Source organism: Aricia agestis, chromosome 13, assembly GCF_905147365.1.
Source record: "Aricia agestis chromosome 13, ilAriAges1.1, whole genome shotgun sequence".
NCBI lineage: Eukaryota > Metazoa > Arthropoda > Insecta > Lepidoptera > Lycaenidae > Aricia > Aricia agestis.
Genome location: NC_056418.1, coordinates 9706451 through 9721777, shown reverse-complemented (window position 1 = coordinate 9721777; position 15327 = coordinate 9706451). Strand labels below are relative to the sequence as shown.

The 15327-nt window shown below is 42.2% G+C and overlaps 1 protein-coding gene across 1 annotated transcript; it reads right to left on the bottom strand.

The window, feature by feature from the left end:
- Positions 1 to 4950: 4950 nt before the first annotated feature.
- Positions 4951 to 11102, bottom strand: LOC121733333. Its single transcript, XM_042123548.1, has 3 exons — positions 6537 to 11102; positions 5213 to 5560; positions 4951 to 5058 (listed from the first exon to the last, which is right to left on the bottom strand). The coding sequence occupies exons 1-3, from the start codon at positions 11100 to 11102 to the stop codon at positions 4951 to 4953; spliced, it is 5022 nt and encodes a 1673-aa protein (XP_041979482.1).
- Between the last annotated feature and the right edge of the window lie 4225 nt (positions 11103 to 15327).

Sequence of the window (15327 nt, the reverse complement as noted above, 5' to 3'; positions counted from 1 at the left end):
AATAGAATAATATTGAATGCGATGATAGTACCGTCCGCAGGATCTAATGTAAAACATTCCAAAATCAACAACTCCTTATAAATAAGAAATTAATTGAAAAAACATTTTCCAGTAGACCAAACTGTAAATCTAAACCATTCTCGAATCTTCACGAACACACACAAAAAATTTCATCAAAATTGGTCCAGTCGTTTAGGAGGAGTTCAGTCACATACACACGCACACAAGAAATATATATATTAAGATATTATTAAGGCCTTTGTGAAAATTTCAAGTGCCTACCTGTTGTCATCATTGATGTTAGAAAAATCACGTTTGTTGTATGGGACAAAGAGAATATAATCACTATGGTATGGGAGCCCTCCTTAAATATTTAATTTATTTTGTTTTTAGTATTTGTTGTTATAGCGGCAACAGAAACACATAATCTGTGAAAATTTCATTTCTCTAGCTATTACCGTTCTTGAGTTACAGCCTGTTGGAAACAGACGGACAGACGGACAGACATCGAAGTCTCAGTAATAGGGTCCCGTTTTTACCCTTTGGGTACGGAACTCTAAAAAGGAAGACCTAAAGGACTTGCATTACAGGTATTAGACAACAGAAATATACTTTATTCTTATATAAACTAGACATTATATAGTTAAGATTTTTATTAAGTATACCTTTAAAAACTTTTTGTTCCGTTGGCAGAATTCGAACCCGCGTCCCCCGGATTAAGCTGCCACACGCCCAACCATTGGGCCACAGAAGTCGTCGATAATAATTCTTTGTTCTGTGTATAGATGGCATTTGAATCACGATTACATGAAGCGATGCGTCCATTTAATTATAATCTTAATGAAAAAAAAAGATGTAGTACTGCAGTGTGCGAGTCCACGTTTTCAACTTTAACTGCAATTAATAGGCTTCAAAGACTGTCAATGGGTCACGAAAGAATGGCTGGTATGGTATTTCTGGCCTTTGAAAAAAAAAGAACAAAAAAAGTTGATCTGAACGAAGTTCTTCGCATTTTTAATAATATGGCGAATCGTAGAATTCAGCTGTTTTAAATATTTTATGTTATTTTATTAATAATTATCATTTTAATAAGTTTGCAGAAACAATAATAATCTAAATATATTTTTAGTCGTATCTATTGACTCGTATCACCCAACCCAACAATTAATTATTATTTCCTCACTCTCACTCACACGTGGATCGCTACATCCAGAAGTTTAACCATATTGTTCGCTTGTTCTTCGTAATTGAGGATTTAATAATACTTATGTAGTTCTTAGATATAGTGCTCATGCTTTGTCACAGAATTTTTTTAAGTATCTAAGAATAACTATTGAATGAATTGAATACATCATTGACCTAGAGATAAATCAAAACAACAAATACTAAAAACAAAATAAAATCAATATTTAAGGATTCGTGTTTTTGGGCCTTTTTTGCTGCATATTGATATTAAGGGCAACAGTAGGCACTGGACATTTTTGCGAAATCACTTAATTAATTAATAATACAATTAAAATAACATTTATATTTAAAGGGGGCTCAATTACAAGAAACACAATTTTGGCCTATTTTTTATCTATAACGGTACGAAACCCTTCGTGCACGAATCCGACTCGCACTTGACCGATTTTTTTTGCTTCCGCCCTACCTGTAACCGACGCTGCCCTACCTCAAATGTGACTCTAGCTACAGCCCTGCGTACGTCTATCAGGCTGTAGGCACTTCATAGTTTTCCTAATGCGACTCAGTGGCGCACAATGGCGAAACTATAGTCTGTCAGAAAAGTGATGAAATTAAAAAGTAGCAACATTGTAGTGTAATCCCTCAAATCAATCAAAAAAAGGGGTGACACTATAATAATAATAATAAAAATTTTATTCAAACATAAATACAATACACTGCACACACTAAAGCAAAAAAAAAAGCAAACAATAACCCAAAAGAAAAAAACCGGCCAAGTGCGAGTCGGACTCGCGCACCGAGGGTTCCGTACAAACCTGCAAGGTTTACAAAGTTCGTTCATTACGACAATCGAGTCATAACTATGGTATTTTTATTGCAAAATGAAATTCATAACATTACAATGGGGAAAGATGGAGGAGCATAAATTTAAGACAAAGATCTCTTTATCGTTTAAGTAATCCTTTATTTTATATTAACACATATCATTTATTTTGTTACAGCTTAAAGGTATTATAGACCTGAGTATTTGGTATGAATTTCAATTTAATACCTCTACGCGTTTATGAGGAAATGGGTAGTAAGTTTAAAATTATTAAAAAAAAATATATTATGTGATGTAACTAAAAATTTATGGTTTTCGTAATTTTTCCTTTATCTATGCTATAAGACGTTGCTTCGTACCAAATTTCAAGATTCTGAGTTCACGGGAAGCACCCTGTAGGTTTTGATTCCCTTGCAAGTGTCGAAAATTTGCGGCATAAACGGCTGTATCTTTTGATTGCGTTGGCTTAGAAGTTTGATTTTTTCACAGCTTCAAGGGACAGTAGACCTGAGTAATTGATATAAATTTCAGCTTCATACCTCCACGCGTTCCTGAGAAAAAGGGTCTTGACAGACGGACGGACGGACAGACGGACAACAAAGTGATCCTATAAGGGTTCCGTTTTTTCCTTTCGAGGTACGGAACCCTAAAAAATAAAGGCAGTGCATTGTATAATGCCGAAAAGGATACCCACTCAGGTGTATTACCACGGCGCAGAACACTGCACCGCGGTACCTGATCTTCCGTGGTTCCTATACATATTACGCCTGACGCACGACAGATTCAACATAAATAATAATAATAATATATAATAAACACTACGATGTTGCCACTTATTAATTTCTTCACTTTCTTGACGGACTATACTTTTCTGTCACAGTTGGTATCCATTGCACGCATCAAGCGAAAGCACTACTTTTGATAGTGCTCGATTGTGCAAAGTGCATAGCTAGGCATTAACTCGTTAATCCGTTAATCGTTAATTAACGAAGTTAACAATTTGATTAACGGATTAACTTTTAAGTTAACTTTTAAAAATATTAACGGACTCGTTAACTTCCGTTAATATGCAGAAGTCCGTTAATCGTTAATCCAATGGCTTCTATTTACCGCACGGCACTGCGGTGCGGCGCGAAAACAGGTTCAGACAGTTAGTATGAAATGACAAGTACCGGGCGGGCGGGCAGCGCGGCGCCGCGGCATGGCATGCAGTAGCGAGTGAAACAAAAACATTTTCAGCAGCGTGCGAGTGAGAAGAGATTTGTTTCGTTTTATCATTTCATTACTCAGCGCCGGTGCTTATAGAGAGAGTGATTTGTTTATTGTTATTATAAATCATTTGCATGTTGATAAAGAAGAGTGCAGTATAATTTAGTTAGATAGAACACAATCATTATAGAAGTATTTTGTTTTGTCCCGAATATTTTAATTTCCAAACCTTTAAACCAACAGGTTTTGTATGTACACTAACGCAATGATATAAGTTACAACAATGCCATATTACATATTAACGGATTAACGATTAACGTTAACTTGCGTTAATTCGTCCGAAATGTAACGCTTTAACGTTTAACGAAGCTAACATTTTTTTTAACGGATTAACGATTAACGAAGTTAACTATTTGATTAACGGTGCCCAGCTATGGCGAAGTGGTGTTGTTGTTGAAACATTACACAAACCGCATTATGCGCTATATATATGTCGCAGCCGACTGGTTTAAATTCAAATTTAAATTCTTTATTAAGCATACAATAATATACAATAGTATAAAAGCTAGGTAGCGTACATCACGTCGTCTAATCCCATGCTAAGTAAAAACTTGTGTTATGGCAATCAGACAACAGATGCACGCCGAACTATATTATCCTAATATATATTATTTACACATTCACACACACAATCACATTACACTTTATCACGTAAAGTCTCTTTCGGCGACGTGATGCGTGCTTCGTTCGGGAGCCTCCCCCGGAACCTCCGGTAAACTCCTCCACCTCGAAGATGGATAAAACTTGAATCGGCACTCTCACCACAAAGGAACTGAAATTCACTTTGTGGCGAGAGTGCAGACGCTCCACCCTCTAGGTGTAGGTGGTCTTCTCGCGGATGTAGTTAACGACGTCTTCGACTGTCATGGACCAGTGCCGTTCAATAGCCGTATAATTAAACAGCTAGCCCTTTGATTGAACAACACCATTCAATCACACGGCTTAGCCGACTTGTTGACTACTGAAGAAAACACCGTGGACTGTATAATATCTTATATTCACCTCAAAACTCTACATACTTTCATACCATATTTCTAATACAATAATGTCAGGGCTTGTCATAATACATAGACCATAAATACGTTATACACTCCCCCCCCCCATGAATATATTAGTTAATATATTCATAACTGTACATTAAATCGTCACAAATATAATCTCTTTATACCAAAACAAACATAATTATACCTGCCTAGTAGAAAGTCTTACATCATAAAATTACTACAATTCACAATAATAACTACTCTAGCCCTACCGTGCATAACTTTAAAGCAAAATAGCGTCCTCATTTAAAACTACGACACATAAAACAAACTCAATAAATACCTTGTTACGTTAAGTTACCTTTATTAGCTAACACCACAATCTATAGGTAGTATAGAAAAAAAACCTCAATAACATATTTTTCCAAAACTAAGTAGACTTTCAATTAAAGAACACTTGCACTCGCATATTCTACGTTCCGAAAACTACTCTGTTCACAACATTAGATAACCCTATCTTTTATTTCCCGCAACCTTAATTGTTTGCGAACGGATCACCTCTAATATTATAACGAATACTATTATAATCGTCCACTAAATTTGCTGACCTGCTTCTGACCGATGTTTCCTTGTCATAACATACAGTTTTATTAAAGGCTACATCACACTGCTTTCTCGTACAATTCAACCCTAGTGAACTACCATGTTGCTTTTCTGCGTGCAATAACGTGTGATGCCGCCTATGGCAACATTGACAACCATTGGATCGCTTACACCTAGATGCCCTATGGTATGACCCTAAACAATTAAAACATAATCTATTGCTATTAACAAAATCTAACCTACTACTCATTTCCATTTGTCGAAACTTTTGACACTCTTCTATCTTGTGACCCTCCTTACAATATCCACACGTTGCAGCAACAACATGGAAAACTTGTGCTCTATGTACCGGCTTCAATCTTGGCCCACTCTCTATCAGCTCTAATCTTGGCCGTTTGTCGACATTTGGTTCTTGTTTTGTCTCGCTATTTTCCAATTCTAAAATTTCTAATGTTCTAAATTTAGCTTCTAAGAATTTTGTTAGTTCCGTATAAGAAGGTAAGCTTTCTATGTTATGACTAATGTTCTGTTCCCATTCCCTTTTAGAACCTTGGTCTAGTTTTTGAGTGACAATATGATTAATTAATATGTCCCATGTCGAAACATCGAAACCTAAATTCGACAAGGCACTTAAACACTCATTAGTTGTATCTAGAAGTCTTTTTAATTCACTGCTTCTCTCCACAGTTATATTTTCCTGATCAAATAAGCGTATTAATATGTTGTTAACTATATATCGCCTATTACTGTATCTCCTATTAATCAATTCCCAACACTTCTCATAATTCTCTGCAGTAATTGGTACATGTCTAAGCAGCTGCTCTGGATCTCCTTTAATGTGGGCCTTGAGATAATACAGTTTTTCTACGTTAGCTAAATTTGAATTTCTATGTATAACTGTCTCAAACAAGTTGTTGGCGACACGACAAACTCGGCGGGGCCGTGGTCGCCGGGTGGCAGAGCAGTGGACTGTATCTTGAAGGGTGAAGGATGCCGGATGGAAGATTCCTGGAGAAGGAGGTGCAGGAGACGAGAAGGAAACACAGGAGTGAACTTGGTACTGCTTGGAGCGGAGTGTGGTGGAGCAGGGCTTACGCATGCATCTGCTTGGCTTGTCGGAAGTGAATGTGTATGCACCGCGAAAGTGCGTGTTTATATATGAAATTTGTACCGTTAGAGCCCGTGGGGTTCTATCGGTTGTTGTCGAACGAATGCAGTCCGTTTATTGAAATATAACATTTTACACATAATATGACATCAAATGGGATTCTTATAAGCTAATACAATGGTAAACAAACATTCTTATAAGATAAATAAACAATAAAATATGTAAAACAAAGCCATGTAAAAAAGAGACAACAATAGTTCGAGTGCAACTATGCAAGAAAGATACAGCAATAGCAATTGTGTGAAACACACTACATTCCCGTGCGAAAGGGACTTCAATATTATAAAAATGAGACACAAGATAAACATTTTCCAATAGGAATTACTAATATGAAATCTTAAATCTAAGTGTAAACAAAAGGAGGGAATAAAACTAAGCTATTATTTACAGTCTCCCCCTCGTGCGCAAGCACCGAAACGTTTTATTCCTGGCTGCTTACGAGAATCAGACGAGAGGCTGGGCGACGAATTAGTCCGGCGGCTGTACGGACTTCTGCTACTCTAACCCGCCCGTCTGGACCTGGGAAAGTCTTTATTATTTCACCTCTAGGCCATATTCCACGGGGCATCGTTCTATCACATATTATAACGATGTCTCCGGGGTTGAGGTTGCTGTGCTGCGGGTTGCCGAGCCGAGGCATCAATTGGGGTTTGTACTCTGCTACCCATCGAGCCCAGAACGCTTCGGCCAACTTTTGCGCAGCTTTCCACGAGCGACTGTCTGCTGTGTAGTCTTTATACGAGCCGAAAGGTATCATCCCGCTTGACCTCCCAATTAGGAAGTGATTTGGGGTCAGTGATTCCTCGTTTAGATCAGGATTTACTGGTGTTAACGGTCTCGTATTTATGACATGTTCTGCTTCCAGCAACAGCGTATGCAACACTTCATCTGGGGGCGTCTTTTCTGTTAAGGTGACTCGTAATGCCGCCTTCACAGATCTCACTAGTCTCTCCCAGGCGCCGCCCATGTTCGGGGCCCCAGGGGGTATTCTTTTCCAAATTATCTGTTTTCCGGAGGCGAAGACCTTCATCGCGTCGTCATTTTGTTGAAGAGCTTCCGTCACTTCTTTCTCGGCGCCCACGAAGTTGGTTCCGTTGTCGCTATATATGACCGTTGGAGTGCCACGGCGGGACATCATTCGGCGCAAGCTCATGATCATGGAGGATGCAGATAGGGAAGGCACCAGCTCCAGATGCACGGCCCGAGTGGTGAGGCACGTGTAAAGTGCGCCCCACCGCTTCTCGTGTCTTCGCCCGATCGTGACTTGCATTGGGCCAAAATAGTCAACCGCCAAGGCTGTGAACGGCGGCTGATTGTGGGCCAGTCTTTCAGGAGGTAAGTCACCCAGAGGAATTTTAGAGGGAGTTCCCCTGTAGGTTCTACACCATTGACACTTGTTGCATATATAGCGAAGGATGCTGCGTAGTCCAATTATGTGGTAGCGCTGTCGGAGCTCGTTCATCACGGTTTGGTGATTGCCGTGGTTAAATACTGCGTGCGTGTGATGCACTAACAGTCGGGTAAATTCTTCCTTCGCATGTAGGACAGGCAGATTATATTCTTCCTTAACTCTGTTATCGAGGTATAATATCCCGCTGCGGTCGAGTTTCACAGCAAGTTTGTGAAAGGGGGACCTCTTCGGAGGTCGTTGCCCAGCCTCTATCGTCTTTATATCGTCCGCGAACGAGATGTTCTGACTCCTCTTGATAAGCAGTAATTCTGCTAGTCTGATGTGATCAGGAGAGATTTCCGTATTTACTTTTCTCTTGAGCAATTTGGCTTTAAATGCCTCAGCCGAGAGCAAGACGGTGGCAGCAGCGCGTACCAGGCGCTTATACTTCGAAAACCTTTCAACTTTAGGCAAGTAATCGTTATTTACATGGTCTACACAGACGTGAACCTGCTTAATTATTCTCTCCTCCCCTGAAGGGGGTAAGGGAACCGCGGTCCGCTTTTCGCACGGCCATGTCGCGGGGTCGTCTAAAATAAAGCTAGGTCCTGTAAACCATCTGTGTGTCGAACTAAAATTCACCGGAATGCCCTTGGTAGCGTCGTCCGCGACGTTGTCGGCGCTCGGCACCCATCGCCAGTCGGCCGGGGTCGTTGTACTTTCGATCTCGGCTAGCCGGTGCGCGACAAACGACTTGAAAGTACGCGGATCGGATCTAATCCAAGCTAATACCGTTTTTGAATCCGACCAGTAATACGACTTTGTAATTTTGTAGTCAGATTCCCGTTTTACTGACTCTGCTAAGCGGGAACCAAGAACCGCGGCTTGCAACTCTAATCGCGGTATCGAAATTGGTTTCAACGGCGCTACTTTCGCCTTTCCCGTAACTAATCTAGCCGTCTTTGTGCTATTATTCATGCTAACGAAATAAACTGCGGCCGAATAAACTTTTTCGCTAGCATCGCAAAATATGTGTAACTCCCCCTCGCCAGAGGGCGGGGCAGGTACGTATCTTTCTATTTCGAAAGTCCTCAGCAAGTTTAAATTATTAATAAACGACATCCACGTAATGTGGTGTTCCTTAGTTATAGGATCGTCCCAACCTACGCCACTACGCCATATTTCCTGAATGAGGCACTTACCTACCATAGTTACCGGCGAAACTAATCCTAACGGGTCGAAAACCGACATGACGGCGCTAGTGACTTGCCTCTTGGTGGGTAAAATTTCCCCTGAAATTACACTAGATGGCGTGTTTCTGAGGTTCACGTTAAATCCTAGAGTGTCGCGAGCGTGGTTCCAAATGAGACCTAAAGTCCTCTCTGTATCGCTTTTTCCTAAAGTCGTCGCGCCGCTAATTCGCTTATCGGAAACGTCTTTTATTACTTCGGGCACATTCGACGCCCAACCGCGTAACTCGAACGAAGCGCCTAAGTTAATCCTATACATGGCATTGACCGCTTGCCTGGCTTCGTCCGCGTCGTCGAATGAGTCTAAGTAATCGTCCATATAAAAGTTCCGTTCCGCAGCTTTAGCTACCTTCGGGTACTCTGAACTAAAGTTTTGCGCGTTTTTATTTTTAACATGAATGGCCACGCACGGCGATGAGGCCGCCCCAAAAATAAGCGAGGTCATACGGTATTCTCGCGGGGGGATGTTTCTATCGTCGCCTCGCCACAGAAAACGAAGGCTGTCGCGATCCGAATCAATCACTTTTATTTGTAAGAACATCTCTTTGATGTCCGCTACTACTGCTATTTTTCCTTCGCGGAACCTAACTAAAACGCCGAAAAGCGACTGCAATAAGTCGGGCCCGGTTAGTAGCGCATCATTCAAGCATTTTCCCCCACATTTAGCCGCAGCGTCAAAAACCAGTCGCACCTTACCTTTTTGGGGATGAACCACTGAAAAATGAGGTAAGTACCAGGTGCGAGGTGATGTGGCTGGGGTGCTCACTAGTTCTGCGTAACCCGAACTTAGCAAGTTATTTACTTGTTTCGAATACTCTATTTTTAAGTTTAAGTTTTTATCTAATTTGTTCTCTAGATTGTACAGACGGCTTAGAGCTTGTTTCTTATTGTCCGGCATTACTTCATTGTCGGTTTTCCACAATAAGCCTGACTCATACCGATCACAATCGTTCATTTTATTGCAAGTTCTATTTAAGACAGTTAACGCGCGCTCGTCCGGATCCGCTTTAGGTTTACGCGGCTCTATACCTAACGATTCTATGCTAAAATAATTCCTTATCAATTCTAACGCGGGATCCTCGGACTGCGACGTTCTTACGTGACTTATGAACTGAATATTATTTAAATTACGCGAGCTTGCGTCCTGCCCGTGCAGGACCCATCCTAATTTAGTTAACGACGCCACTGGCTGGCCCTTATTTCCGATACGTAATTGTCGAGACGTAATTAAGTGCCAGTTATCTTGGCCGATGAGTATCGTAGGTTTAGCCTGCTCGTAACACAGTTCGTCTTCTAATTCCGCTAGGTGGCTGCACTGTCTAACTAGGTCCTTGCTTACGGACTGCGGCGTAAGATTCAAATTACTAATCGTGCTCGCGTTAATTTTTTCTAGATTTCGACTACACGCGCCGCGGATTGTTAGCGATATGTTGCACGATTCGGGGTCGTCAATTTGGTTACCGCCTACCCCTTCCAACTTAAGTAGCTGGCTGCGACCCCTGGGTGCTACACTGTCCGCTACCGTACGCTCAACTAGGGTCAATGTAGAGCCCTCGTCCAGCAAGGCGTATGTAGCGGTGGTGCCCACTGGGCCACTTATCTCAACCGGCACTACTTTGAGGTAGGTGTTTGACGCACGAACGTGATTTATTGAGCTAACATTGCCGCTTGCGGGCGGCGCTGCACTGCCGCTGCCGTGTAATAGCTTATTATGAGACGCTTCGCAACCGTTTATGCCGCACGGAATATATTTACATCTGAAAGTTCGCCCGTGCGAGTTATTTAGACATCTAAAGCAAAGTTTACTATTTTTAGCTGCGTCCCATCTTTCCGATACGCTAAGTTTAATAAAATCTGCACAATTAATAGTCGTATGGGAGCCTGAACATACGGGACAATTATTTCTATTGGACGAGTTTGACGGAGCTTCCGTCGCGGAGCGTGGCGCCTCTGTCGCGGGGCGCGGCGTGCGATGCTTCGGCCTGAATGGTTCGGCCTTTTTAGCTGAGGGTTTGAACGCGGCTGCTACGGTATTACGCGGCTCGTACGTGACTTCACAATCTGATCTATCACAGGAACTATCGCTATCATAACGCGTCGATCTATGAGTCCGTGTGCGAGTCGTGTTTACCGCGCGAGGTTTCATCTTGCCTCTCCTTTCCTCCCTAGCTGTTTCGTACGCGAACATCGCGCCGCACTGATCCGCCATAATATTTAAAAATCTAGCCATTAATTCGAGCTCCGGTGCTCCGGGTCGTTCAGATTTGAACTCGTACCACTTATATTTTAAAATAATATTTAACTTGTCGACTATTCGACCCACTAACTCGGGAGAATACAAATATTGTGGCTGGTTAAGTGACTTTATGGCCGCTACCGTGTTTGATATTTTACTCGCGAAACTACTAACATTGCGCCCGTCTTCCGTCATACGGGGATAAATCGAAAACATAAAACGTTTATGTTTTCGATTTCGGAGAGAATAAGTAGTTCTGGCCTGCCGTATCGCCGTTCTAGCGTATCTATTATTTCGTACGGGTCCGATACTGTGTATAGCAAAGCTCTAACTGTTTCGCGGGCCGCGCCTCTTAATGATTTTCTTAACCTAGCTACATTTTGAATGTCCGAGAACATATCCGCGGTGTCATTAAAAACGGATTTAAACGCCATCCACTCCGTAATTGTTCCGTCGAAGTGGGGCAACTCATGAATGAATTTAGGCGTCGCTTCTGACCTACTCGAATTGACCGCTTGAACTATCGCGTTGGCTAGCAATGTCATGTCGCTAAGCGACGTGTTACCGGCGCGCGGTTCGATGTTTTCGGTCGGACGCGGGTCTCGTCCCGGGTTTTGAGCGCTTGTTGACGGCCTAACACATTGCTCCGAGATCCAGCCTTCAACTCGGGTTTTATTTGATCTAGGTGGCTGGTCCGCGTCGGTGGATTCTCCTAGCTCTATCCTAGCTATTTCCAGCCGACTCATGGCAGCTGCGGACGCCGCCCTAGCCCGTGCTAGTTCGGAGTTGTGATACTCTAATTCGGCCTGCAACGCGGATAATTTGCTGCTTGCTCTGTCCCCGGGGACGTTAACTATAGTGCCCGGCGCACTTCCTACATTTTCGACTACGTTGTCGATTTGTGCGGGTACTGAATTTAGTTTGGCCCTAGCGTCGGTACGCGTGCTGCTCTCCGTCGTGTCTTCAACGCCGGTGCCTCTGCTCCATGTGTTGGTCTCGTGGGTCGTGGTCTGCCCTGACGATGGCGTCTCTTCCCGCGAGGGCGTGGACTTGCCCGAGCGCAACACACGCGCGTTCTCCATTGCGCACGAGGGGCCCTAACCTTAAAACTAACACTTTTCACTTTCACTTCACTTAATGTCTTTACCTAAGTATACGTAACGCGACCTACCAAGCCTACTACTAACAGCCCGGTCAGCTTGCTACCGCGGTGACGCCGAACCGGGAATAGGAATGCAGGGAACAGGAAGGTAGGAACCTCCCGGTAGAGGGCGCGGGCGCTCACGGGTGCATCAGAGTGCGGGAGGAATGTCCGCACCCGTCGTTGCGTGCCAACTTGTGGCCCCAGAGCGTTACCGTACCGTGCCGGCGGGGTCTGACTGTTCACCAGGGTAGGTGTGTGGAGGCGTCAGGTCGTCCACAATGCTTCCGTGCGCTCTGCAGGGGCCGTTTAACACCGCTAGGTGGCCACGCACGTTAATGAGGATTGCTTCCAAGTAATCGGTGGAGGTAAGCAAAGCCAACCACCAACACTCGCGCGTACTTGTTTCTTTCTTCTTTCTTCAGAAGGTAGACGCTGGCCTTGGCTGCAGGGGCTTCGTCTCTTCTCCTGTGTTTTCTCTCTTCAATCTTCTCTCTTCTCCGGGACTGGGCTGCCGTCTTCAGGGCGAGCTTCTCTCTTCTCCAGGGCTGGCTGCAATCTTCAGGGCGAGCTTCTTTCTTCACGAGCTGACGCAGTGATCCGGCTTCTGAAGGACCAGTTGTTGGCGACACGACAAACTCGGCGGGGCCGTGGTCGCCGGGTGGCAGAGCAGTGGACTGTATCTTGAAGGGTGAAGGATGCCGGATGGAAGATTCCTGGAGAAGGAGGTGCAGGAGACGAGAAGGAAACACAGGAGTGAACTTGGTACTGCTTGGAGCGGAGTGTGGTGGAGCAGGGCTTACGCATGCATCTGCTTGGCTTGTCGGAAGTGAATGTGTATGCACCGCGAAAGTGCGTGTTTATATATGAAATTTGTACCGTTAGAGCCCGTGGGGTTCTATCGGTTGTTGTCGAACGAATGCAGTCCGTTTATTGAAATATAACATTTTACACATAATATGACATCAAATGGGATTCTTATAAGCTAATACAATGGTAAACAAACATTCTTATAAGATAAATAAACAATAAAATATGTAAAACAAAGCCATGTAAAAAAGAGACAACAATAGTTCGAGTGCAACTATGCAAGAAAGATACAGCAATAGCAATTGTGTGAAACACACTACATTCCCGTGCGAAAGGGACTTCAATATTATAAAAATGAGACACAAGATAAACATTTTCCAATAGGAATTACTAATATGAAATCTTAAATCTAAGTGTAAACAAAAGGAGGGAATAAAACTAAGCTATTATTTACACAAGTCGTGGAATGACGGCCATTCATCGTAATGTCCAGAGAAAATCGGTATGGTTATTTCTGGCAACGTTACTGATTTTTGCCCATTCAAGCTATGATCCATCCGGTATTGCCTCAACTTTCCCTTGTATTCCAAGAAAACTTCCTTTCCTTCTTCAAAAATATTATCTACTAAATAGCTACATTCTTCTTGCAATAATTCTTCCATTGTTAGCAGCTTAAAATGGTTAGATTCGAATCTTTTCCAAGTATTTTCTAAGCTCTCTAGTCTCACCTCTATATAAGATTGAGATATTTTGCCATTATGAGTTATGTTTTGAAACTTTGTATACTCGTTCAACATTTGGACTCGTAAATGTTTCTGCACTCTCATTAAACCTTCCATTCTTGCAAATAATAACAGTAAAAAAAAATCAAAGATAAAATATATTTCCAAATTATGGGCTCTTGTTTGTATGTCGCCAAGGAAACCGCTATAAATTTTCTCGTATTTCAATACTCATCTCTTAAATAAATCTATTTACTTAACTGCTTAGCCACATAATACGCTGGCTCTTTTGTTATATCCGGCTGCTCGAAGACCATGAAGAAAACACCGTGGACTGTATAATATCTTATATTCACCTCAAAACTCTACATACTTTCATACCATATTTCTAATACAATAATGTCAGGGCTTGTCATAATACATAGACCATAAATACGTTATACAACTACAACGTTCAACACTACAGCTAGACGACGCTTAGCCAACTGGTTTAATGGCAAATTAACTAGGGCGGCCATTAGCTTAACATGTAATTTGAGAGAATAGGAAAACTTTTTGTATTTTAAGATTATTCTCGGATTAAGTTTAAGGGATGGCCAAAAGTAAAAATAAAAAATTCTGAGGCATGTTTTGTGACGGTCGCCGGCTGCTGCCGCAGCACAGTCACAGTTCTAACCTAACCTACTTTTGGACTTTACGGATTGTGTTTGTTTTTGTTTTGGCAGGGGGCTGCGCCCCCCGAGCCCCCCTTTTATTTGACGACGGTCGCCGGCTGCTGCCGCAGCACGCTCGCTGCTCGGCTCCCTCTGTGTTATGGTCTAAGTTCTAACCTAACCTAACCAACTTTTGGATTTTCTGGCAGCTCCCCCGAACCCCCCTTTCGGGGGAGCTGCGTCCATCCATTTCATAATCCCGTAATTTCTCCTCGAATGTTTGTTGAAATTTTGATTCACTCGTATGTGCCTCCACAATTTTTGTCTCATTAATAACTTGTAACTTTTATTAATTACTTTCTTTCCGAAAAACAACCACAAACACCAACAAACACCTGCCAGTTGACGCCATATTGTAAATAAAACGCACCAAGCGCCGCAGCGGTGCGCGCTGAACTACTTTAATTAGACGGCGGCTTTTGAATCAGCTGTAGTGTTGAACGTTTCGAGCGACTAAAATATTCAATATAAAAGCTAGACGTGTGATTGAATGGCGTTGTTCAGTCAAAGGGCTAGCTGTTTGATTGAAAAATTATCAAACATGGACTCTCTGAACTATTTGGAACCAGCAAACTATAGAAATTACCTACGAATTGATTCCAGGGTCCCTACATAAAATCCAAGAATTTTCCATGCAAGCGTTTTCCGCTCACGCTAAGGACTCGATATCCGTTTATCATATTATTACATAAATCGGGTTTTTTTTAATCAAATCAATTCATTTAAAAAATCAAATTAAAATGTTTTGTATTTTTATTATAATAATTTCTGTAATTTTTACTCGATCGCGCCGCAGACTCCATCGCACAAAAAGTCTGTCGTCTGCGATCTCCCTAAATCATTCAGTAACTAAGTCAAGTGAAATAGCATTCAGAAATTTAGGATCCTAATTATTAGTGTAAAAAATCGGAAAAAGTGTGGCTTCTGACTGACTTAAATCATTTAGCATCCTAGTTAGGAAGCAATTTAGAAAGGTGGAATAAGGTTAAGGGTAGGTTGCACCATCTTACTTTAACTATAACTGTAACTTTAAC